General features: G+C 41.2%; 1 protein-coding gene across 3 annotated transcripts in view; it reads right to left on the bottom strand.

Annotated features, from left to right (window-relative positions):
• SEC23B (SEC23 homolog B, COPII coat complex component) overlaps positions 1–25,629 on the bottom strand; it is a gene marked incomplete at both ends in the record, with an annotated part of 33,813 nt that extends 8,184 nt beyond the window's left edge. For 2 of the 3 annotated variants that reach the window (XM_084247471.1, XM_084247473.1), the window contains 14 exons: positions 1,223–1,300; positions 2,975–3,128; positions 5,817–5,923; positions 6,905–6,994; positions 9,017–9,097; positions 10,176–10,299; positions 15,141–15,256; positions 15,613–15,771; positions 16,267–16,411; positions 17,548–17,633; positions 17,728–17,964; positions 20,340–20,426; positions 22,975–23,032; positions 25,409–25,629. In XM_084247471.1, coding sequence (XP_084103597.1) covers positions 1,223–1,300; positions 2,975–3,128; positions 5,817–5,923; positions 6,905–6,994; positions 9,017–9,097; positions 10,176–10,299; positions 15,141–15,256; positions 15,613–15,771; positions 16,267–16,411; positions 17,548–17,633; positions 17,728–17,964; positions 20,340–20,426; positions 22,975–23,032; positions 25,409–25,629 — 1,743 coding nt within the window. The remainder of the gene's footprint in view (positions 1–1,222; positions 1,301–2,974; positions 3,129–5,816; positions 5,924–6,904; positions 6,995–9,016; positions 9,098–10,175; positions 10,300–15,140; positions 15,257–15,612; positions 15,772–16,266; positions 16,412–17,547; positions 17,634–17,727; positions 17,965–20,339; positions 20,427–22,974; positions 23,033–25,408) is intronic. The other variant, XM_084247472.1, reaches the window with a different exon arrangement.
• Between the last annotated feature and the right edge of the window lie 983 nt (positions 25,630–26,612).

Below are 26,612 nucleotides of genomic sequence, written 5' to 3'. Positions count from 1 at the left end.
CTGTGAGATCCCTTTTAAGCATAAGAATCTGAGATAAACAAGTTCATGATTGAAATCATGTCCACTCTCCAAAAAGTATTTTAAAGGATACTTTCAAAGGTGCACTCAAAGTGTTTTTTCCAGTGTAAAACATTTGTATATCTCTCCTCATGAGTTTATATAAATGAAGGTTTGCTTCTTTCTACTTAGTCATCATTGCTTTATGCTACAAAAATGGGGGGAAAGTAGGTTTGTTTCCAGTTCTTGGAACGCTGCACCTGCGAGTTCCACACTCAGTGTCATGTTGGCTTATTACTAAGTGCCTAACAGGAGCCTGGCACCTCACTGCACACTAGGACTGCCTCAGCATGAGTAAGCTTCACCGTCACACACTCAGCTAAGCACTAGATTTCCCATCTACAGATGAGAATGGAGGTTCAGGTAAGATATAACCATACCCTGACAGCAGCTTCATAATCCACCCACTTCTCTCCCTCCTTTCCCTTGTCCAGTAGGTTCCAAATGCCCAGGTCATGCATAGTATATTTACTGCAGTTACTTATTTACTTATTTTGCATAGAAGAACTGGGGTGTAGGCCAGAGGTGTCTCAGGATTCACCAGAGACAGAGTGGGGTGCAGAACAGGCGGATTTACTGAAATACACTGCCAAGGGGAGCAGTGGTCGAAACAGAAGTCTACTTTGCCCTATGTGGATTAGCTCCCTGGCCAGGGATAGAACTCAGGCCCTAATGGTGATAACCCTGAAACTTAACCCCTAGGCCACCAGGGAGGTCCCTACAGCAGTTGCTTATTGCTGACCTCCAGTTATGATGCAGAAAAATAACCACAGATGTATCATTAAACATTTGTCATATTGACTGTGGTCTCCTTTTGTTATATTCCTCTTCACATGTGCTTCATTTTCTTGGTTTGCTGCAGAGGTAGCTGATTACTCACTCAGAACTTCTATAAAGCAGAGATGTTGTGGTGGCCTTATAGTAATGATCCTGTTTTTCCTTTTCATGAAAGTTTTTGAAGTTAGTTTCTCCTGTCTGTACTTCATTATTGTCTCCTGTAGGATTTAGGGCACTGCCTCATACAGACACAGTGTTTGTCTTGGACTTAAAAACTTTCACCACCTACAGACTAAATCTTATAACAAGCCTTTCCTCTACCCCAAGAGCAGCATTATTTCTACCACAATTTATTCTCCCATGGTTATTTTAGATGGACATTACTTACCTGAGGATACAGAGAAAAGGAATCTGATAATCTAAATGAAGTGGGGTCTTCTTTATTATACTGTCCAAACTTCTGACACTGTTGACAGAAAAAAATGTACATTAGTGTCACTTGGAAAGATTCTTAAGAGTAGGAGACCTACGTTCTAATCTCAGCACTTGAGTTACAGACATTGAGTTCTAGACTAGCACTTCTCAAGCATGGATGAGCAGACAAATCACCAGGGGTGGTGTTAAAATGCAGATTCTGAATCAACAGATCTGGGGAGACTGACATTCTCCTCTCCCATGACCCTACTTTTAAAAAAGACTTGGTGGAAGGTACACTTCCCACATGAAGACTCTGCCAACTACTTAGACTTCCTGCTCAATTTTCAAATTGTGTTTGATATGTTTACATTCCCTGAGAAAGAAAATGCTGCCATGAGACAGCAAAGAATAAATATACTACAAACAAATAGGTTTCTGTACTGGGTGTTTTAGTGACTCTGATGATAAGTATATGCTGTGAATTTCCAAGCTGAGATTATGAACTATGGCAATTACTGATTTACTGCCTCATGGCTCCAAATTTACCTCTATGCCTGTTATGAAATGGATTTCAGATTAAATATTTTTCCTTTGCTAACAGGCATGATATTGAGCTTTGTCAATAGGGAGGGTGGAGATAAGCTTTTGCTTCTGGGTTTAGTGTGCTCACTCAGCTACAGCACTGTGGCTTCCCAATGCTAAGCCCTAAATTGCACCCCTTGTGGCTCTGGTCAGACCCTTCCTTGTGAATGGTGTCATCAGTTCTAGAGGGTGTATTTCTGACAAGTTCCTCTAGCACAGCAACATGGCAACTTCTGTGCCATGAAAGACTTGAGTCAGGGCTGTGCCCCCACACCTAGGCTTAGACCAGCCCTGGGGGAATAGGAAGCTCTTCCCTAGGTGCTCTCTCTTAGCTTGGATGCAATAACTACCCCTTCTATGTGCTACTTTTCTAGTCTTTAGACCTCTCTTTACTACTCAGAAGCCAATCCCTTATTATTGTGATAGCAATTCTTACATAAAACTTTCCCTGTTTCAATTACTATGTGGTTTCTCTTCTTTCTATCTCTAATTAGATACAGAATGACACAGTAGGCACCTCTCTATATTGACTGATCCATGCACCCAAAACACACATCTGAAACCTGAAGTGAAAATAAAGGACTACAGAATTCAGAGATATCTAGGGCCTCCCCAGTGGCACAACAGGTTGAGCGCCATGCTATGAAGCTGTCCGCAGCCCCTGCAGCGTGGGTTCTATTCCCGGACAACCAGGGAGATACCCACATGGGGCGGCAGACCTCTCCTGCCTCGCTCGCTGCTCCCCTCAGCAGTGTCTTCAGTCCGTCTGCCTGATCTGCTCCCCGCTCTGTCTCTGGTGAATTTTCTCACCCTCCTGTGCCCCTGGCCTGTACCCCAGTTCTTGCATAAATAAATAAATAAATAAATAAAAATCTTTAAAAAAAAAAAAGAATTCAGGGACATCTAATTCAACCCTTAAATTATGCATCATTCTCCGAATGCCCTATGCATGCCATTCCTTCCCACCTCAACATAGATTGTAGGATAAACAGACTTAGCACTTTCTCCCTACAGTTCTCGGAATGTCCAGAGTTTGCCATAAGGTAAACAAATGGTGCATTTCTGTTGAGTATGTAAAATAACAGGTTTGAGTAAGTTTCCTCAAAAACAGAGACCAAGACTGAAGTTATCCCTGACTTACCAGTCGGATGAGCTGTCGGTCCAACCACCGGAGCACATCAGGCCCCTCCTCTGACTCTGCTCGGAACACTCCCAGGCGTGCCATCAAGACTGCTGCGGCCTCCTGGTCAAAGGCTGCTTCTATGTGCCTGAGCTGACTCTGTGCATCTGCCCAACTGACAATTCCAGAGTTAGTGCCACACTTACATCCAAAGGAGATCAGAAAGCCAGCTTTCCATTAAGATTCAGAAACCTAAGTCGGGGTCTCCCTGGTGGCGCAGGTGGTTGAGCGCCACACTGTGAGGCTGTCTGCAGACCCTGCAGCATGGGTTCGATCCCGGCTAGCTAGCAAGGATCCCACATGGCGCAACAGACCTCTCCTGTCTCACCTGCTGCTCCCCTCAGCAGTGTATTTTGTCAGTCTGCCTGTTCTGCTCCCCACTCTGTCTCTGGTGAATCCTCTCACCCTCCCACGCATGTGGCCTGTACCCTGGTTCTTGTATAAAAATAAATAAATCTTTAAAAAAAAAAGAAACCTAGGTCAGGCCTCCCTGGTGGCACAGGCAGTTGAGCGCTGCACTGTGAAGCTGTCCACGGCCTCTGTAGCATGGGTTTGATCCCGACCGGCTGGCGAGAATCCCACATAGCAAAGCAGACCTCTCCTGTCTTGCCCTCTGCTCCCCTCAGTAGTGTTATTTCATCAGTCTGCCTGTTCTGTTCCCAGCTCTGTCTCCAGTGAATCCTCTCACCGTCTGCACATCTGGCCTGTACCCCAGTTCTTGTATAAAAATAAATCTTAAAAAAAAAAAAAAAAAAGGAAAAAATCTAAGTCCCATTCCTTCATCTACGACAACACAGGCCTGGACTGCATTACAAGGAATCATGAGAGTTTTACATACATGATCATTGACCTTCATGTGATGAAGGCGCTAAAGGCTATAAGCTCAAAGAAAAAATATTATAGAGAACTTCTTAATGTTTCACAAGATATTAAGAAAGTAGAAACCCAAAAGATAACTGAGACTCAAGTCAGTGTCTATTCCTCTAGGTCAATCTGACTGAAATCCAAATATTTACAAGTTTACAAAATGACCTGCCAGGATCCTATCCATGGTCTAAAGAATGAGCACAAACACAAGTTTTCCAGAGGAACAGACATGATAACCAAGCAAAAAGACAACAGATAGACCAAGAACAAATATGAACAAACTACGGTAATCATACACAGAAGACACAAAGTCCCTGCAAATCAATGAAGAAGAAAAAGGATGAGGCCTTTATAAAATCGGCCAAGACTATCAGACAATATATAATCAATAAATATGGAAAGTGCTTAACCTACTGATAAATGGAAAAATATACCAAGGGGGGGGCATATTGCTCTATTACTGCATATTATGGCATATTGCTCTGTTACTGCATATTATGGCATATTGCTCTGTTACTGCATATTAAAGGTTGATGATATCCACTATTAATGAGTGACAGGGCACTCTCCTTGCACTACTGGGGAAAATACAACTTATTTTCTTAGCAGAGTAGTTTTGCAGTATCCAAAATTTCACTATGTGAAGTGGAAAGAAATACTTGTACACAAAGACCTTAAAATCTATCTGCAACACTGTCAGAGGGAAGGTAGGACCTGAAACATCCTTTTATAGGAGTGGTACATCTCACACAAACAACACAACACTGTGTAATCATTAACACAAATGTGGTAAAGGTTAATATGTACTGACATAAAAGATAACCTTGACATATTAAGTGAAAAAGCTTATAAATATGCTAATATAAGATATAGTACATATATACATGATACATAATTGCACAGAAATGGGATTATGAAGTTAAATGCCAGAATGGTAATATAATTTTACTTCTGGGGAGAGTAGAAGAGAGCCATCCTTTCATACTTATGTATGTACTGTTTGAATCTTTTTTGTTTGTTTGTTTGTTTTTGTTTAATTTTTTTTTATAGAGGCATGTTTCATTTATTTATTTATTTGTTTGTTTGTTTGTTTTTGTTTATACATGCACTGGGTACAGTCAGAAGTGAGGGAGGGTGAGAGAATTCACTAGAGCCAGAGCGGGGAGCAGAGCAGGCAGAAGGACCGAAGTACAATGCTGAGGGGAGCAGCGGGCATGGCAGGAGAGGTCTGCGCGCCATGTGGGACCCTCCTCTGGCGGCCGGGGAGCAGCCGGGATCGAACCGGTGGGGCATAGGCCGCGGGCAGCTTCGCAACCCAGTGCTCAATCAGTGCGCCACCGGGGAGGCCCTGTACTGTTTGAATCTTTTACAAGAAGGATGTGTTTATGGGTTACTTATCTGATAAAGTAATAAAATTTTTTTTCTTATTAAAAATGATTCTGGGCCTCCCCGTTGGTGCAGTGGTTGAGTGCTGGGTTGCAAAGCTGCCCGCAGCCTCTGCAGCGCCAGTTCGATCCCCGGTTGCTCCCCAGCCGCCGGAGGAGGGTCCCACATGGCGTGCAGACCTCTCCTGCCGCCCGCTGCTCCCCTCAGCAGTGTACTTCCGTCCTTCTGCCTGCTCTGCTCCCCGCTCTGGCTCTGGTGAATTCTCTCACCCTCCCATGCTTCTGACTGTACCCACTGCTTGTATAAGTAAATAAAAAAATAAATCTTTAGAAAAAATAAATAAAAATGATTCTTCTAGGCAAGTGCCTGTAGATCTACCTCAGTTAGCCAAATTGACTCTTCTTCTGCCTCCTCTAATCAAATGAGCCAGTGAGGACTGGTGGTGAGAACCATTCAATGGAATTACAAGGATAAACAAATAGATGTTAAATGATCACTCCACAGGAAAAAAACACCAGTGGCTCAAGAGACATAAAGCCGGCTTGCTCACTTTCGGGCAATGGTGGTCACGCGGATGCGTCTCTGAGTACTGGAGTGCTGATACTGCGTGACAAACTGGATGGCACCTCTGCCTCCTTGGGGGACTGGGGCGTTGTGCTGTAGGGTGAGAGGTCATATATCTTTTTACTCTTATAGGCATAAATCAAACACAGTTACAGAGCTCACAGGTCTTCCTAACATGATTCACAGAGTCATGAAGATTAAGGTTCCTGAAGCATTTTGAATAGCACACTTAAGACATGGGCATTTGAATATATATCATTTTACCTAATTTAAAAAAATGCTATAGAGCCTACAGTGGCACAAGGGATTAAATCTCAGCACTATGAAGCTATCCACAGTCACTGCAACATGAGTTCGATCCCCACCCAGAGAACTAACCCACATGGTGCAGCACACCTCACCTGCTGCTCCCCTCAGCAGTGTATTTCAGTAGATCTTCCTGTCCCGCTCCCCACTCTGTCTCTGGTGAATCTTCTCACCTCACTCCCCCTCCTGGATTTCTGGTCTACATCCCAGTTCTTGTATACATACATAAATAAATATAAATCTTTAAAAAAAATTTTTTTAAAAAAACTATATTAAAATACACACTGAACTCAAATTCATATAAATGTTGAAGTGTTTAGGGCTGAATCCTAAATACTTGAAATTTGCTTTGAAATGCATCAAAAGTAAGATGAGCTGATAGGCATATATAAGACAAAGCAAATATATTAAATATTAATCACAGAATTTAAGCTTTTTACTGTATAAATCTTTAAATCAATCTGTGTATTTGAATTTTTTTTAAATGAAATATCAGAGAAAGAAATGACACACTCAAAACTCCACCACTATTTTGATGACTGGTAAAAGTCATGACTCTTCCAATGACCTTATCATTGGACAAGCTTATGCTGTCTGACTCTGACCAAACCCCAGAAGGAATAAAAGAGAACACGCCAGTCTGGTGTTAGGTCAAACACAAGCCCATGCAACATCAACTGTGGAGGAAAAAAACAGAGGCCAGCAGTTTGTAACATTTCAAAAAATACAATACCATGACATGAATATTTGTGAAGAAATCCAACTCACCTGATTAACTACTTCAAAGTAGATGCCAAGTGTAGACGTAGGATCCAAGCCACAGATTTTCCACTGACTCGTGCCACCAACACCTAGCTCCTAAGGGTGAGAAATGGAATTTCAAGAAACAGAAATAAAAACCTACTCCTGCAGTTACCTTCTAATGTAAAGTATTGACTCAGAGGGTAGGCCACTTATCTCAATCAAATTTAACTAAAAAAAGTACAATTATGAAACAGAATATGGTTTAACACATTTACAGTATTTTAAAGTTAACTTTTTTATATCAGCACACATTAATTTTCATTATATCACCAACATATAGCTACACACACACACACACACACACACACACGGTACATAATTCTGAAGTCAACAGAAAGACTCAAATCAGGGTTAGGGAAGAAATAAAGAGTAGAAAAGAAAAAGAATTATCAGCCAATCTTTAAAATTTTATGCGCTTCTTTCATCTTCATTTTTAGAACAAAAAAGTTACAAAATGTTAGCCATTAAATAACAACTTTAAATCCAATTCCTTTATGCAAAAGTTACATATAAACTCTTGGTAGAAGAACAGAGATTTTAGTGGTATGAAGGCTGCTTTCTTTCTTTTTTAAAAAAAAGATTTATTTTATTTATTTAGACATACAAGAGCTGGGATGTAGACCAGAGATGTGAGGGGTGAGAATATTCACCAGAAACAGAGTGGGGATCAGCACAGGCAGACTGTCTGAAATGCACTGCTGAGGGGAGCAGCAGGTGAGACAGGAGATGTCTGCTGCGCCATGTGAGTTAGCTCCCTGGCCGGGGATCGAACTCATGTTGCAGTGGCTGGCGATAGCTTGATAATGCTGAAACTTAAACCCTTGTGCCACCAGAGAGACCCTATGAAGGCTGCTTTCTATCAATTAATTGAGTGGCTTCCGGTGATAAAATACCTAGACTCACCAAGGTCACAAAACACACATTGATTCAAGTAAGGACAATCAATGGATTCTAAAACCATTAGGTGAAAGGCTACTGGCAAATGACATTCACACTATGCTACAATCTCACTCTATAGATTTGTTCTTGATAATGCCAAAAGGGAAATGTGCCAATATAATGGAATGACATGGGTAGTCATCACCTTCACCTCACAATTTAAACTCAGCACCAGTAACACAGGATGACTGCCCAGCAGTGGATCCTGATGAAACAGCCCAAGTACAGATACTACTTAGGAAGTAGGCTGGACAACCTTCAAACCTTAGTCCTTCTTTACAGGAAACACATGACAACAGAAACAAATGAAACATCATAATGAGGAAACAATCACATACCAATAATATAGAACACTATTTTAGAAGACACTAACCATTATATCTTCAACAAATCAATGTCATTTAAAAACAAAACCAGGCCTACCTGGTTGTACAAGGGGTTAAGTCTCAGCATTGTGAAGCTATCAGCAGCCACTGCAGAATGAATTTGATCCCTGGCAGGCCAGGGAGCTTCCCACATGGCGCAACAGCCCTCTTCTGTCTCACCTGCTGCTCCCCTCAGCAGTGTATTTCAATACATCTGCCTGTTCTGCTCCTCACTCAATCTCTGGTGAATCCTCTCACCACCTGCACCTCTGGCCTACACCCCAATTCTTGTGTGCATAAATTAATAAAATAAATCTTGGGGGAAAAAAGTATTCAAATGTGTAGACTATAAGAATTATAGATTTTCTCCCAGTTTGTTTCTCCATTTACTGAATGTACATATGGAAGGTACATAACAGGTCTTTGTAGGAAGGCCTTTCTGGGGAATTGAATGCCTAGAACTCACTGGCAGAGAGACCCAAACAAGGACAGTGGGTGCAGGGGGACCTGGGCTCTAGCTCCTCCATCCTCCACATCAGTTCTGACCCTGAGGAAGATATTTATCCTCTCTGACCCTTTAGAAAGATGGACAGACAGACAGAAGTGACACCATTCCTCAGGGATGTGTTCATCAGTAAGAGTTACAGCCTTTCTCCCCTCACCAGAAACATCCTAATGGATGACAATACAAAGGTTCCTGTCCAACTCTAAAACTTCTAATGTGTTCAATCCCGGGATGCAGGAGTTGACAGTGATGAAGGAGTTTCCTTACATTTTCTGACACGCAAGGTCCTTTAACATTCAGAGATACACAAGGTCCAATGGCTCCTGCAATCTTCAGTTCCCTAGAGGTCTAGAACAGAATTATATGAGCATATAAAATTAAAAATTAAAAATTTCATGCTCTCATGAAAGCCACAAGTAAAGCTAAAGAAAAAAATATGAGTTACCAGTGCACTCAAGAGAAAATCCCATGTGAAATATAGCATGCAAATGTTCTTACAAGCTTTTTCCAGAACCACTGTGAATGAGTAACCTTTAATAAAATGCTTTAGAAAAAGCATTATCTTTGTTCCAAAGATGGAGCATTTTCAACTTTCTCAACCTTGAAATTATTGCACACATAGAAAATAACAATTCAACCAACAATATCATACTTTCTTTCCATCCCATGTACATAATCATAATTATTTACAATTTCTAATCAGTGAACACAGTATTCTTTAAAAATTTCTAATCTGTGAACATACTGTTGCTTTAAAAATGCTTAATTCATAAATTCCAACATAGACTCCAACAAGGCTAACAAATTTAAGATTTTTAAATCTGCATTCAGTTTAGCAAAGTCCATTTATCTTCACCTTAAAAAAAAACAAACCCCACAATTTTCGGAATGTTGTTTATAAAGTTTTAACTGATACGATTTAAGGATTATCTCCCATTCACAAAGTAGTAATTCCAATCACCTCTTCTAACAACTCCTTTAACGTTTTCACCGTTCCTTAAAGACTAGTGTATAGGGCTATCGGTCCCTACATGGTAACACAAAACCCACACTCACAATGCTGCACTCCTTTAGAATACTCTGGCTAGTCTACAGACAGGCACTAAGTACAGACCAAAGTTCTGGGCATGCTGTGACAGATGCCAACAGCTGGCTACACCAACATTGTATGGCTGCCTCTGTGCTCAGACCACCACCCCTTCTAACTCCTCTGTCTCAAGGGGACTATCGGGAGAGCAGACAACTCTGTTCAGAAAATTAATAAATATGCAGCTCCTCCTTGAGAAGCAAAGGGATAGAATGAATATGCTTTGTGAGGAACTTTCAAATCTATCTTTAGATGCCTGTCTCTAGTAGGCTAAGGCTTCCACAAATCTATTTAATAAGAATACCACTCCTCCATTACAGTATTAGAAATCTACTGTACCTTTACTTCCAAGGTAGCACCAAAAGCCATTCGGAAATCTCCATTAAAATCTTTACTAAAAATTCTTTGGAATGTCTGCTTGAAGAGAGAAGTGTTGAAAGAATCTCCCATCACCATGTGACCTCTAAGAAAGGGGGAAAAAAAGTGAAAATTTAGGATGCCTGAAAGCCATTCAGCTACTCCCTTGCTATTTACAAACAATAAAGAAGGAAAAAGAAACTATATCCATAAAGGTGTTAATGACCAATTTAAATGGAAGACAGTAAGTTCCATTTACACTACGAAAGATATTATTTTTAAAACATCTAAAATAGTTCTATATCTTAATCAGTACAGTTGATGATATAGAGATGCTAAGATCTCACAGAACTATACATACATACATTATACCCTCCCTCCCCAAAATAAGTGCATGGTGAAAGCCAAGGCATGTATGAGACAGTTAATTGTATTGTGCAATGTCAGTTTCCCCGCTTTAATATTATATGCTATTTACGTTAAGCTGCTACTGCTGGGAATTGCTAGATGAAGCATTTGTCAGACTTTTTTCTATTATTTTTGCAATTTGCTATGATTTGTAATTATTTCAAAGTAAAAACTTAAAAGGAAAAAAAACCTTAAAAAACAAACAAAAAGCTCTTCAATCAATAAACCCACAGATTTAATGGGTTATCTACTTAGAAAACATCTCCAATTTCTCTCACACTTCTTTGGCATGGGAAAATACCCAAGCCTGTGGGAGATCCTTTTCACTACCTTAAAACACTGAATCCTTGGCTTTACATGAATTATTTTTTCTAGCTTGTGAATATCTATATTCATCCCTTTGGGAAGTTAGATAAAATGGTGTTCAAAATGTCAACATTTTATGTATTTGGGGCAGATTAGCAGAGCTTGATGCAAGTTATGTGCCCACTCATCATCGGTTATAAAACAGGATCTTAGAATTAGGAAGAGCACTAGATCATCTGGTCTAGCTATCTGTGTCTGATTTCTCCAGTGACAGACAAGCTAACTTGGTCCCAAAGATCCACCCTCCCCTCTTCCTTAGTGATGGGATGTCTCCGGCCATACCGCCCTGAACACATCTGGTCTTATCTTAGTGATGGGACCTGATTTCCCAGAATAAAGACTCCCATTGTGCCTTGCATGTGGTCGTGTGACTCAGCAGTCAGTGCCTTTTGGAAGTGGCCTTTGTGACTTGTTGCAGGCATTCTTATAGGAAGGGGATGTCCTTCCTCCTTCCTGCTGCTCTAACATGTCTCATATGCAGGAACTACCCTGAAGTATAGCTAGCACGTTGGGGTAGTAGAGCAGCACAGGAGAAGCCTCAACCTCTGATGACAGTGAAATGAAGACACCAGACCTGACTCTCCAACTCAATGAGAGAAACAAACCTGTTACAGGTTTTCTGTCACACTCACACCTACCTAATCCTGGCACACACCTGCCTCTGCAGTAGTCAGGCTAGGCAAGGTTGGAGAACCACCACACTGAGCTTACTCCATCCAGAGCGGCCCATCCCATGCTCATGCTATTTAGAAAGATCTTCTAGGCCTCCCTGGTGGCCTAGGGGTTAAGCCTCAGTGCTATTACCCCTAAGGCCTGAGATCAATCACTGGCCAGGGAGCTAACCCATATGGCGTAGCAGACCTCTCCTGTCTCTCTTGCTGCTCCCCTCAGCAGTGTATTTCAGTAAATTCAGCTGTTCAGCTCCTACTCTTCTTAGTGAATCCTCTCATCCCCTGCACCTCTGGACTACACCCCAGTTCTTCTATACAAAAATAAACAAACATTTAGAAAGATCTTCCTTCCCAGCAGTTTCTGGTTCTAGTTCTAGCTTTTGGTCACATAGAGAACAAATCTGATTTCTTTTCCTCAGGTCAGACCTTTAATTGTTGAATATAGTTCTCACACCCTGATCTGTCTTCAGCATAGTCTTTTCCAGATCCTTCAACCATTCTCCCTGTCACATGATTTCAATTACTTTTTTTTTTTATAGAGGCATGTTTTTCATTTATTTATTTGTTTGTTTTTGTTTTGTTTTGTTTATACATGCACTGGGTACAATCAGAAGCGCGGGAGGGTGAGAGAATTCACCAGAGCCAGAGCGGGGAGCAGAACAGGCAGAAGGACCGAAGTACACTGCTGAGGGGAGCAGCGGGCGGCAGGAGAGGTCTGCGCGCCATGTGGGACCCTCCTCCAGTGGCCGGGGAGCAGCCGGGGATTGAACCGGCGCCACAGAGGCCTCGGGCAGCTTCGCAACCCAGCGCTCAACCGCTGCGCCACCGGGGAGGACCAATTACTCTTTTTTTTAAAAACACTTATTTATTTACACAAGAACCAGGGTACAGGCCATATGTGCGGGTGGGTGAGAGCATTCACCAGACAGAGTGGGGAACAGAGCAGGCAGACTGACTGAAATACACTGCTGAGGGGAGCAGCAGGTGAGACAGGAGAGGTCTGCTGCGCCACGTGGGTATCTCCGTGGCCAGCCGGGATCGAACCCGTGATGCAGAGGCTGTGGACAACTTCACAGCGCTGCACTCAACCCGCTGTGCCACCAGGGAGGCCCGGTTTCAATTACTCTTTACCACTATTACTGTTTCTCTTTGAACATCTCCAGTGCATCTCTACCTTCCTTTAAACTGGTGGGGCTTCCCTGGTGGCACAAGGGGTTAAGCACTGCACCATGAAGCAATCCGCAGCCTCTGTGGAATGAGTTCAATCCCTGGCCAGCCAGGGAGCAATCCACATGGCGAGGCAGACTTCTCCTATCTCACCCACTGCTCCCCTCAGCAGTGTATTTGTCAATCTGCCTGTTCTGTTTCCCACTCTGTCTCTGGTGAATCCTCTCACCCCCTGCCCCACATCTCTGGCCTGTACCCCAGCTCTTATATGCATAAACAATCAATCTTTAAAAATAAATAAATAAACAAACAAACAAACTGGAAATGCTCAAAGAGAAAGACGATACAATCTGGACCTGGTATGACTAGTGTCAAGGAAACCAAGACTGTGATCTCTGAAGATAACTGACATCTATAACCCAGCCGAAGATCACCTTGTCTTTGTGGTAAACTGTTGTCTCACCTTGAGCAACCAATTAATATCTTTAAATCTTCATTTTTAAATTTCACAGCTAAGATATTTTCCTGATACTCTAACTGTGTAACAGGTGATATGACCCAAATAATAAATCACTCACAAGTCAAAGACCTCATTAAGAATCTGATCGAATGACCAGATCATCACTAAAAATCTGATGATGCCCTACCACAGAAAAATATATACACAAGCTACAATCTCGGGGATGTTCACATACACACTGAAGCTTTTCTATGGATACTCCAAGTCAAGAACTACTAGAGGACACGGGGAGGTATTCATCTTATTAAATGTGGCAAACTGATAAGACTATGTCAGTGTTGTTTGGGATGATCGCCTAACAACTGCTGCTCTCCAGGACAGCTTCAGGGACTCAGGTCCTACCTTCTACCCTCCCCTCCTTTGTGCAGTAAGGACTAGCAGTATCACCTGGAAGCTCATCAGAAAGGCAAAATCCTCAACCCACTCCAAGCTGTATGTCTGTGTTTCTCAAACTGTTCTGTCCAGGCAGATCATTTAGGGTGCAGGTTCAAATGCAGGTTGATTAGGTAGGCCTGGGGTAAGGTTTAACATGCTACATTTCTAACAAGTGAGGCTGACACTGCCTGGGCTCACTCTGGGCACTAAGTGTCCCCATCAGTGGTTTTCAAACTCTGTTCCACATTAAAACTACTTGGGGATATATATCTGAAAAGTTGTGAACCTGTACCTCTGAATCATATAGTGTTGTAAACAAATGCTACCTCAACAACAACAAAAAAAATCTAACAGAACTCTACTTGAGGAAGTTTAAAAATGTAGATGTCTGTGCAACACCCTATGCTAATTAAATCAGAGTCTCTGGGTTGGACAAGACCCTAGCAAGAGTTGTTTTTAAGTTCCCAGGGTGATTCAGAGCAGTGCTGCCCATCAGCAGTTTTCACCCTTTCATGTACACCAAATTACCCTGGGAACTTGTTAAAATTGATTGCTGGGGGCCCTCCCTGGTAGTGCAAGGGGTTAAGTCTCAGCACTATCAAGCTATCAGCAGCCACTGCGGCACAAGTTCCATTCCCAATCAGGGAGCTAACCCACATGGCGCAGCAGACCTCTTGTCTCACCTGCTGCTCCCCTCAGCAGTGTATTTCAGTAGATCTGCCTGTTTTGCTCCCCACTCTGTCTCTGGTGAGTCCTCTCTCTCCCCTCCACCTCCTGGAACCTCTGGCCTACACTCCAGTTCTTGGATGCATTAAATAAATCTTTTAAAAAAATTGACTGCTGGGCTACACCCCCAAAGTTTCTGAGGGAGAACTGTGGTGAGGCCCAAAGATGTGTATCTAATCAGTGCCTATGAGCCCTGGAGGTTCTGACCAGGCACCAATGCACTAGGAGAACCATGGCTCTTCCCTGTGACCTGAGCACAGGATAAGGACTTAGACTCACAGTTAGTTTGCTCCGCAAAGCACCCTCCAGGCTGAAAATGTGCTCATGTTAGTCAGGAAGTAAGATCACTAAGGTAAATGAAGATCTCCTAACCGGGCTACTCTAATTGTGTTAGGGGACCCTATTTTCCCCCCATATACAGGGAAGTGCCTTGCTGAAGGCAACATACTCCATGACGATTTGTTCTCTGCCCTAGTCTCTGTAACAACTCTAAGGAAGAAATTAAATCACTCTGACGTGACTGATCCAAGTGAGCCCTTGGGATTTGCTGCTAATCACTACTTTTTCTTCCAAGATGTCACACACTCTCCCCAGGCCAGAGCTATCTTAAAGTTTATCAAAGCAGGCCTTGCCCATTCTGATGGTTCTATCACATTCATTTCTCTTTCCTTAGAATGAACTCTCACTTTTCTCGGATGTTAGCCGTCAACATACCCAGTCAGATTTGTACAACACTTCATCTCCAAAAGTCCAGTTTGATCCAAGGCACAAGCATAAATATCAATGCAGTGACCATTAGTAGCAGCTCGATTAGCAAGCATCTCATAGTGCTGTAAAGAGAGAGAAACTACTTCATAAAACAATAACATTATTCACTAGGTATGCCTCCCACAACAAAGGCATACAATCAAATATAGGAATATGGAGAGCCTTTTCTTTAAAACATACAAATGGAATTTAGTTTTCAATCTCAAAACAAATTCGGACGATTTTAAGGCCACCTACTCTAACCAAGGTCTTGGGGCCGGGGCAACAACTTAACGGCAGCCAAGATCTGCAAGGTTGTGTCAGCATGAGCATCTTGCTGACCATAAACAATGGTCTCAGCAAAGTAGCTGTCACTCCAGAGTGGCCAAAGTCTAGCCCTGGGTTACCACAACTACAGCTGGCATGCAGGAGTACCTACCTTGGTTGCCTTTTTCATGAAACGTGCATTGTCTTTCTCAATATCATGCCAGGAACGAATAGGAACCTTTAATTCATCTCCAACCACCATGCCAGGCCCTTGGGTAGGGGGACCCCCGGTAAACAACATAATCCTGGCTCCTGTATTTGGAAAGGTACCCTAAAATAGCAAAAGGCAGCATTTTAGAAGCAAACAACATCACTCCAAGCATGTTTCCATTGCCATTTGCCTAAAGCCATACTCCAAATGCGAGTTCTCTTTAGCTCGTCTGAATATTGATGGGAATGTGGAATAATGAAACTGACAATGCAGAGAAGCATCCTTATTTCCTACGGCCTGAACATTATGTACACTTCTTTTAATTTACTTAATTTATTAATTTAATTTCCTCTGCCTGAAAGGAGTTGTATATCTCATAAGAACTTTTTCTACTACCCTAATGGACTTGTGTTTCTCATGAAAACTTTTGGCTTATTTTGAAATAGCAAGGGGTTCCTTCAATGTGGATAGTAACAATAAATGACTAAGGCACTTTCAGGTATATTAATGGAGTCAGTTGACTTAGGTCGCAAATACTTTTCAAACAAGCCATCACACACAACTTCTGAAAGCAAGCTTGCATGGTTTGAGAGGTCACAGTATATTCTAAGTTACCTCCAACAAGCCAACAGCAATGGACAAAGCAACACCAGTGGATCGCAATGGTCTCTTCCCCTGAGTTACAGGCCATGGGTCCCTCTGCAGCTCCCCAAGAAGGTCAGTGAGGTTCATGTCAATCTTGTGAACAGGCTGCAGAAATCTGCATGATTTTAAAGAGACTCATTAATCCCGGCTTACTAAAGTACTCTGGTTTTCAGCCCAAGATGAAATATAGTTATTGTTCTTCAAAATAATTATTCAGAATACACTTGCAAATTTTCCAAGTTGTTTCTAACAACTCAAAGAAGTTTTATTCAAGAATATAATTTAAAAGCCTAGTATATAGCTATGTTTATATATTGCATGGGAAGAAAAGTGAATTTAAAGAGACCAGTTCAGTTAAATTTTACGCAATAAAGAAACACTATCTCACCCTCCCGCGCTTCTGACTGTACCCAGTGCATGTATAAACAAACAAACAAACAAATAAATAAATAAACATGCCTCTAAAAAAAAAAAGAAACACTAAACACATGCCTAACATAAATTCAGTCCATAAAAGGTTCATTTAGGGGGGCCTCCCCTGATGGCGCAGCAGTAGAGCGCTGGGCTGCAAGGCTGCCTGGAGCCTCTGCAGCGCAGGTTCATTCCCCGGCCGCCAGCGAGGGTCCCACAAAAAAAAAAAAAAAAGGTTCATTTAGGAGAACAACCCTCATCATTCTAAAGATTCAGTTTGTGTGTCTCTTAAGCCTTGGAAATAATAAAGAGAGGCACACTGGTGTCATTCCAGTGAGTGAGAGTGAGAGATTGCCCCAGCATTTTATAAAGCATTTTATGATGTTTGTTATTAATCCTGCCCAGGGCAGCCAAACACACTCACTGGGCTGAGTGAAGTTAAGTGCTGGTCTCAGGTTGGTTTGTCATAGCCCAAAAAAATTCACTTCCATTTCCTAGCTTAACTTATGAAATAAAAAGGACTATGAGTGTTTACAAGGAGGGAATTGGCTGTATACAGTGCTCTTTAAACCTTTGTGATGATATAACATTAACAGGAAAAACATTCTGAGCAAAATTGCCAAATATAAGTGTGTGTTTATATAATCTGCTATAAATTCTAAATATATACTGATTTGGTTACATATATTATCAAACATTAAATACTAGTTAGGCTTAATCATCTATTTTTTTTAAATCTAAAAATGAGGAAATAGAAGTCTTTAACATTTTCTCCGCTGACTCCAGTGGACTGCCCTGCATGCCCGCTACTGTCTATGCAGCAATCTTTTGGTGGCTCACCTGCTTGAAGCAAAAGGGTGCTCCTGTGGCTGAGTGGGCCTGGCTTGCTGCATGGGCATGGCAGTTTTGGTCAGGCCCAGCATATCCTAAAAACAAAACAAAACAAGACACATTCCTCTAATAGTAAAAATGAATGACTAATTTTTTTAAGAAATTTTCTAGTCCTGGTTGGGTACAAACCTGTATTTGTTTTGCAGTTAAATCCTTGGTCCCTCGGAAGACATAACTTTTGGAGATTCCTTCACAGCTGAGTTCATGAACTTGCACCATCCTCCCAAATGTGATCAAACCCACCAGAGCATTTGGAGGAAGGAGACTAAGGGACATTTGGAGGGATTCTTTGAGTGCTTGAAGGTCATCTTCTTCCAGGCATATGTCGATCACATAAAGGAAGATCAGAGGGAACTGAGCACCTCGCTTTGTGCAAAGAAAAATGGCATAGTGATCAATATACAAAGAGCATTAACAAGTTATTTTTAAAGCTAAGCAGATATGTAAATAACAAGTCTTCATTAATATTTAATGCCAGGGAATAAGGCCATATAGGCAAACCTCTATTTACTTTTCATTAAATGACAGGTCCATTACAACAAACTAAATGTAAGAATTATTTGTCCAGGGAAATGCAAATCAAAACTACAATGAGACCATCTTATACCAGTGAGAATGGCACATATTAAAAAAACTAGCAACAACAAAATGTTGGCGAGGATGTAGAGAAAAAGGAATTCTCCTGCACTGCTGGTGGGAGTGCAAACTGGTCCAACCACTATGGAAAGCTGTGTGGAGGTTCCTCAATCTGGTAAAAATGGAGCTTCCTTATGCTCCAGCAATTCCACTCCTAGGTATTTACCCAAAGGACACAAAAACATTACTTCAAAAGGGCACATGCACCCCTATGTTTATTGCAGCACAACTTACAACAGGTAAGCTATGGAAACAACCCAAATGCCCAAAAATAGATGACTGGATCAAGAAGATGTGATACATATACACAACGGAATATTACTCAGCAATTAAAAAAGATAAACTCATGCCATTTGCAGCAACATGGAAGGAACTGGAAGGGATCATACTCAGCAAAATAAGCCAGAAAAAAAAAAAGAAAAATACTGGATGGTCTCACTCATAGCAGTAATTTAGAAAATCTAAATAAGGGATCAGGAAAAGACTAATTATAATAAAGTAAAAATCAAAAAACCAACAAGCAACTATAAACCAGAGACACACTACACGGGGGTAGAAGGGAGTAGGATCAAAACAAGGGAGGTGGGAATTTTACGGGGACTGTAACCAAGATGAAAATACATATATCGTACAAAAATGAAAAATGATGTAAAAAATATATTAAATAAATAAATAGAATTATTTGTCTCCAAAAACTTATTCTACATTGTTTGAATTCCTTCCGTAAGTCAGATATTGTTCCAGGTCCTGAGATATATCAGCAAACCTAAAGAACAAAGATCCCTGCTTGCTTCAAGAGTTAGCTTTCTAGAAAATAGAAGGTAAGGAAGTCTGCAAATGGCAGGAAGATAGGGGCAGTCTCATTAAGAAAGTAACATCTGAGCAAAAACCTGGAGTAAAAGGAAGAGGTTAACACAGACACAGGGGAGAGAGTTTCAGTCCGAGAAAAGCTGGAACAAAGGCCCACAGGCAGGAGTGTTTCCACTTGAGGAAAGTCAAGGAGACCCAATTGGCTGAATAAGGATATTAATAAAGGCTGAGTCAAAGTGGTAATATAGAGCAAGTTCAAGGAGCTCTGCAGTCATTTCCACCATTGGAAGTTTCCGAACAAAGAAGTAACATGACATGTTTTTAAAAAGTTATATTCGGGGGCCTCCCAAGTGGTGCAAGGAGTTAAGTCTCAGCACTATCAAGCTATGAGCAGCCACTGAAGTATGAGTTGGATCCCTGGCCTGTCAGGGAGTTAACCCACATGGTGCAGCAGACCTCGCCTGTCTAGTCCATTGCTCCCCTCAACAGTGTATTTCATTCAATCCAGCTGTTCTGCTCCCTACTGTCTCTAGTAAAACCTTTCACTGCCCCCCAAACTTCTGGCCTACATTCCAGCTCTTGCATAAATAACTGCCCCAGTAAATTCAAGTGAAAAGAAAGGTTGACAAGCCCAATGGGGAGAAAGACGTGGTTGTTTTCTAGATAAAATGTGAATACAGACCAAATGGGATTTCCTAGTGGATTAGATGTGAAATACAGACACAAATCAAAGGTGAACCTAAGGTTTTGAAGTTGAACACCTAGGAGATAGGAGTACCTCAAATAAGGCAGGGAAGGCTGTGGAAGACAGATTTGGAAATGAATTAGTGCTATCTTTTTTATAGCCTTCTCTCAGGCTCTGAAAAAACTGCCATAAGTAAATATTATCATAAAATAATACCTAGGATTCTGCTGCAGTCACATCTTTAAATTGCCCAGACAAATTAGAGACACAGAAAACAAAGTATTTTAAGAAAACTCAAAACTTAACAGTGCTTATAAAATGTATAACAAGTCCTCCCTGGTGGCGCAAGGGGTTAAGACACAGCTGTGAAGCTAACTGCAGCCACTGCAGCACAAGTTCGATCCCCAGCCAGGGAGACACCTACATGGCGCAGCAGACCTCTCCTGCTTCCCTTGCTGCTCCCCTCAACAGTATATTTCAGTCAGTCTGCCTATTCTGTTCCCCACTCTGTCTCTGGTAGATCCTCTCACCCCCCGCATCTCTGGCCTGAACCTCAGTTCTTTTATGCATAAATAAATAAATCTTCAAAAAAAAATGTATAACAAGTTACCTGTATCATGTACTCAATTGTAGAAAACTGGGGCATCAATTCAGCAGGCTGATTCACCTCAGATATGCCTGCATAAGCTGGAGGAAACTGAAGAAAACACAAAGAACAATGCTATTAAATACAAAAAGCAGAATTTAAAATTTTTAACCTTGCCTTATATTTACAAAATGTTACAACCTTTTTAAATGCAATTTTGAGTTACACTGTAGTTTTGAAATGATTAAAAAACACAATATTTAAAACCCTTTCCTGAAGTTGTCCTGGAAAGCAAAAGCTTTTACCTATTTAATAAATCCTCTACGAAGACAATTAAGGTTTTTATTTGGCTTTATTATTTTAGTTGCTGATATATGATCATTGTAGAAAAATTGGAAAATATAAGAAAACGGGAAGAAAAAAATCCTTACAGTCGTCTCACCTAAAGGTAGTTATTGTCAACATCTTGGCATGTTTCCTCCCAGATTTCTTCCACTTAAGCGGAGCTAAGATATGTACAATTTTGCAACCTGCTTTTTGTACTTAACAATGGCATATACATTTTAATTCTCAGCAAACACTTCAAATTCAGAGCTCATTGACTGATTTGTTTCTCCAATTTTTTTATTGTGGTAAAATACATATAAACTTTACCATCTAAATCTTCTTTTTTCAGTGTACAGTTCGGTGGTTTTAAATGCACCAAAATGTTTTGCAACTATCTAACAATGCATCTACACAATTCTTTCATTCTTGCAAAACTAAAACATGAACCTATTAAATAACTCCGCATTATCTCCCAGCCCCTGGAAACCACATTCCAATTTCTGACTATGAATCTGACTACCCAAGTACCTCTGAAAATGGAAGCATACTGGATTTGTCTTTGTGACTAGCTTATTTTGGTCACTTGCACATTTTAACTTGTGAAACATGCTGCTATGAACACAAGACATCTTTCAAGATCTTGCTTTCAATATTATTTATAAAGTGGTAGGAGAGTTATATCAGACCCACCATTATGTTCCATAAGTTAGCAAGATAAACCTGAGTAAGACTCATTTTAAAGTAACACATATAGAAACAGTTAATTTATTCCCGATTTTATCACTATCTATTGATTATACAAAATGATGCAGCTCAGAATAATATACTACAAGGTTGCATAGCCAGGAAATAGTTGAGCTGGGATTGAACACAGGCAGCTTGTCTTTCAGTTTCACACTAAGGTTAACTTGTTCAAGCTAGCAATATTATGATGCACTATTCAGTACATTCTGGTATGCACCAAAATAGCATCACTTATTAGTGTGAATGAATTTTTTGAGCATATACCCAGAAGTGGGATTGCTAGGTCACTTGGTAAACATCACTAATGACTGATGTTGAGCATTTTCCATGTGCTTACTGGCCACGTGAAAATCTTTGGAGAAATATCTATTCAAATCCTTTCCCCATTTTTGAATTGGGTTGTGCTTTTTGTTGTTGTTGTTGAGTATTAGAAGTATTCTATATATTCTGAATATTTATCACTTACTAAGTATATGATTTGCAAGTATCTTTGTCCATTCTATGGGCTGTCTTTTTAATCCATCAACAAAAGTCTTTTGATGTGTTAGAATTTTCATGACAAATTGTATTAAACACAGCCATCAATTCTAAATGCAACAGGGCACAGAAATGTGGGTTTTTTTGCTTTTTTTTTTAAGATTTATTTATTTATACAAGCACTGGGTACAGTCAGAAGCGTGGGAAGGTGAGAGAATTCACCAGAGCCAGAGCGGGGAGCAGAGCAGGCAGAAGGACCGAAGCACACTGCTGAGGGGAGCAGCGGGCGGCAGGAGAGGTCTGCGCGCCATGTGGGACCCTCCTCCGGTGGCTGGGGAGCAGCCAGGGATCGAACCCGTGCTGCAGAGGCTGCGGACAGCTTTATAACCCAGAGCTCAACCGCTGCCCGACCGGGGAGGCCCGGTACAGAAATGTTTTTAAGATTGGTTCATATTTCCAAATTTCTCATGGAGATGAACTTTGAAATCTGCCTATACTTTCCAAGTCTATGGTGAGGAATCAAATGCATAGTGATCTCTTCATCACTGAACTAATGTGCGCTATATTTTAGACTGGAGTTATTACTTGTAGTTATGGCCAAATATAAGAATAAATGCATGCATTAATTTCTTAAGATCTGCTAGAGCATTGTACATCATGTTGGTCACAATTTTTTTCTAGCAGTGTTAGTGAGTGTACTTTATATACCATGAAGTCCACCTATTTAAAAACTTTTAAATCAAATGAAGTTCAACTTTGATACTTGATCCTAGAAAATAAAAAGACCAGAAAATGAAAATTCAGTAACATGCACTATCCAGTTAGAAATACACCCTGTTTTCTGAAGGTAATATATTCACTGCCTACAGAGAACTTATTTTAAAAATGGGAATTCTATGTCCCTTCGTCAGCAAATAAGGACAAAATAATGAAACTGAGATACTATTCAACAGAAAATTCACTAACACCCAATGTCGAATGTCATGCTTACCTTGAGTTCAGCAAGAACTGCTGACTTGCCACGGCACATACAAATTCAGCTTCACTTAAATTTTTTTTAGAGCAAACTAAAATGAAACATAAAAAATACATTTTAAAATAATTCACTTACCTGATTTCTTTGGAAACAGAAGTTACAGGCCCAAAGTTTTGCTCGATAATCAACCTGACTGTGAGAAAAATAAGTATTACAACTAGGTATCATTTTCACTTTTAAAGTAGAAAGCCTGTCCTCCCTGATGGCGCAAGGGGTTAAGCATAGTACTATAAAGCTATTGGCAGCCACTGCAGCATGAGTTTGAGCCCTGGCCGGCCAGGGATATTCCCACATGGCGCAACAGGCCTCTCCTATCTCTCCCACTGCTCCCCTCAGCATTGTATTTCAGTACATCTGCCTGTTCTGTTCCCCACTCTGTCTCTGGTGAATCCTCTTACCCCCCACACCTTTGGCCTGTACCACAGTTCTTATATACATAAATAAATAAATCTTTTTAAAAAAAGGTAGAAAGCCTTCAGGTTAACCTTTAAGTTCAGTGTATCACACAGATGTGTTTCTGTGCTGATGCATAAATGGGTAAATGTAGACAAAATATTCACTGCAGTTTTAGTTCTGCCTGTTAAGTATACCAAAAATTTCCTTCAAACAGTGGCGATGAAGAAAATCCTTTTTTTTGTTTTCTGACTTCCTAGATTAATATTCAAAATTTCATTGTTTCTATAAACTGTAGATTTCTATAAACTGTAGATTATAAACTGTGAGGCTACTAAATTTCAACACTAAAAGTACATTTCACACACAGGAAAAACTTCCCAGATGTTGACCACATTTAATCCATGCGAAAAAAGTTAAGGAGGGGCCTTCCCGGTGGCGCAGCGGGTTGAGCGCCACGCTTGAAGCTGTCCACAGCCTCTGCAGCACAGGTTTGATTCCCAGCCGGCCAGGGAGGAACCCAAATGGTACGGCAGACCTCTCCTATCTTGCCCGCTGCTCCCCTCAGCAGTGTCTTCAGTCCATCTGCCTGATCTGCTCCCCACTCTGTCTCTGGTGAATTTTCTCACCACCACCACCCCCACGCCTCTGACTGTACCCCAGTTCTTGTATAAATAAATCTTTAAAAAAAAAATCTAGGGGCCTCCCTGGTGGCTCAAGGGGTTAAGACGCAACCTATGAAGCTGTCGGCAGCCACTGCAGCATGAGTTCAATCCCTGACCAGGGAACAACTCACATGGCGCAGCAGATCTCTCCTGATTCGCCTACTGCTCCCCTTAGCAGTGTACTTTGGTCAATCTGCCTGTTCTGTTCCCCACTCTGTCTCTGGTGAATTCTCTCACCCATCGCACCTCTGGCCTGTACCCCAGCTCTTGTATGCATAAATAAAAATAAATCTTAAAAAAAAAAAATCTACCCTTGAAACATTTCCTTAAAAAAAAAAAAAGTTAAGGAGGCATGCATTTGGCTTGATATACTTCCCAGAAGTGTCCTTCCCAGAAGGACAATTTCAATATAGTCCTCCAATTGTTCCCCCCTCTTCTACATTTAGAAAATGAACAATGAGTAGCTGACATTTTAAAAGAGCGACAGCATCAAGTAGATGGGTACATGAAAAGCAATGGAAATGAAGTAAAAAATGTTCCCTCATAAAAAAATTTCTTTTAAAGAGTATTTGGGCCTCCCCGGTGGCGCAGCAGTTGAGCGCTGGGTTGCGAAACTGCGCGCGGCCTCTGCGGCGCCGGTTCGATCCCCGGCTGCTCCCCGGCCACCGGAGGAGGGTCCCACATGGCGCGCAGACCCCTCCTGCCGCCCGCTGCTCCCCTCAGCAGTGTACTTCGGTCCTTCTGCCTGCTCTGCTCCCCGCTCTGGCTCTGGTGAATTCTCTCACCCTCCCTCCCGTGCTTCTGACTGTACCCAGTGCATGTATAAACAAAACAAACAAACAAACCAGCAAACAAATAAATAAAGCATGCCTCTGTTAAAATAAATAAATAAATAAATAAAAGATACTAATAAAAAAAAAAAAAAAAAAAAAAAAAAAAGAGTATTTATGACACTTCACCTATTCAAAAATTCTTTCAAATAGTGTCCATATCTAAGAGGAATGCCATAGGGCACTATCTCAGGACCAAAAAAATTACACTTACAAAGAGTTAACATTCTTTCTGCCAATTACTTCTTCCTGTCACAAAGCATCACCTTACCAGGTATGAAGGAGAAAACTGTCTAAAGCTTTAGGATTTGGGTGCGGTAATGCCTTAAAAACTGCCTGGTTAACCAAAAGCAAACTGAAGTTCAGCTCCCCCCCCCCCCAAAAAAAAAGAAAAGGTACATTGCAAATCCTTTCCCTCCATCTCTATTTCATTCCCATAACTTTTCATTTAATCTAGAATATCAGGCCAAGGTGAATGATACAAGCATTCATCACCTAAGAATCCCACTATCTCCTACTCATGTGGCAACTTGGCCAAAATGAATCACTTTAATGAAAACCACGTAAAAGTCATAATTTACTATATTCATCTTTTTTACAAGTTTTTAAAAGAATTCATACCAAAGTGGATTGAGAATGGCTTTGCACGTTGGCCTGCTGCAAAGCACAGGTTCATACTGCACAGGAGGCAGATCTGGACGTTCCTTTAAAGGAGTAAGGAGACAAGCCAGGGGAACCACCATTCTTGTAGCCTCCAGTCGGCTGGAAGGCCACACATTCCAACTAAATCGCACGCCATCCCGTTCTTCATTCTGCTGAATGAACTCCAGGTATGTTGCCATCGTCTAAAAAGGAACTGAAGACAAGGCGTTAATTGTATGTGAAATGCTCAGCTAAACTTCAAATAGATGGTCACATAATGCAAAGTTTCTTAAAAAGTTTGGAAGAACCTGTTACTGTAGAATGTCAGTATCTCCTTTCCCTCTGACTCCCAGAAGCCAATTAATTACACAGTTCCCTATGACAATCATTCCTTTCTCACTCATCTCTCTGGTACTCAGAAATAAATCAAAAAAAGGGGTGGGAGGTTTACAGTCATTTGATCATCTCTATATTGCAAGTAGTTGAATGATACTCATTTAACTTCATTGCCAATAACACATCATCTCAGTGAAGTCAATTTCAGTCCCTTGCCCAAACATCTCAAATCCTGTTTCGGCATCTGGCTACCTTCCTTCCTAATCACCTTTAAACACTGTACTAAATTTTGCATCCCAAGTGAAGCTGTGTTGACAACACTGCACAGACAAACAGGAGTTGTTACGGAGCAAGCTGCACAATGCTGGATGTTGCTGAAAGAGCAACATCCTTTTTATTCTTAGAATAATCATATAGCACCAATTGTGTGGGGAAGGAGAACAAAGAGAAAAGCGTGGGATGAAACTAGAAAATGTGCTATGTCATCTACAGTCTCAGGGGTGGTGAGTCTGCTCCCCAGGTGCTTCTCATCTGCTTGATGATTCAGTATTGAGATTGAAACCAAGCCCTAATTCCCCAGCCATGATTTCAATCTTATCAAGGCATTCCACTGATCAGCGTCTTCTGGGGTCCCTTATCAGTCAAGAGCCCCACCCCCCCCACCCCCAGGCATTCTTGGTCACACCTCATTAAGCATACCCTTCCCAGGGTGATCAATCTTTTGGCTCTTGATTTGAAAGACTGCCTTGTAGGGTTGGGCTCCTGTAACTGACTGGGCAGTTCTGACCTTGTATAGGAAAGCAGAACCATAGTTAACAAAAATGGTGGCTGAACAGGCCACTTAGGT

Source organism: Talpa europaea (genome assembly GCF_964194135.1).
Source record: "Talpa europaea genome assembly, chromosome: 11".
In the NCBI taxonomy this organism is placed as follows: domain Eukaryota; kingdom Metazoa; phylum Chordata; class Mammalia; order Eulipotyphla; family Talpidae; genus Talpa; species Talpa europaea.
Note: the sequence above shows the minus strand (reverse complement) of the source record. Positions and strands in the feature narration are given on the sequence as shown.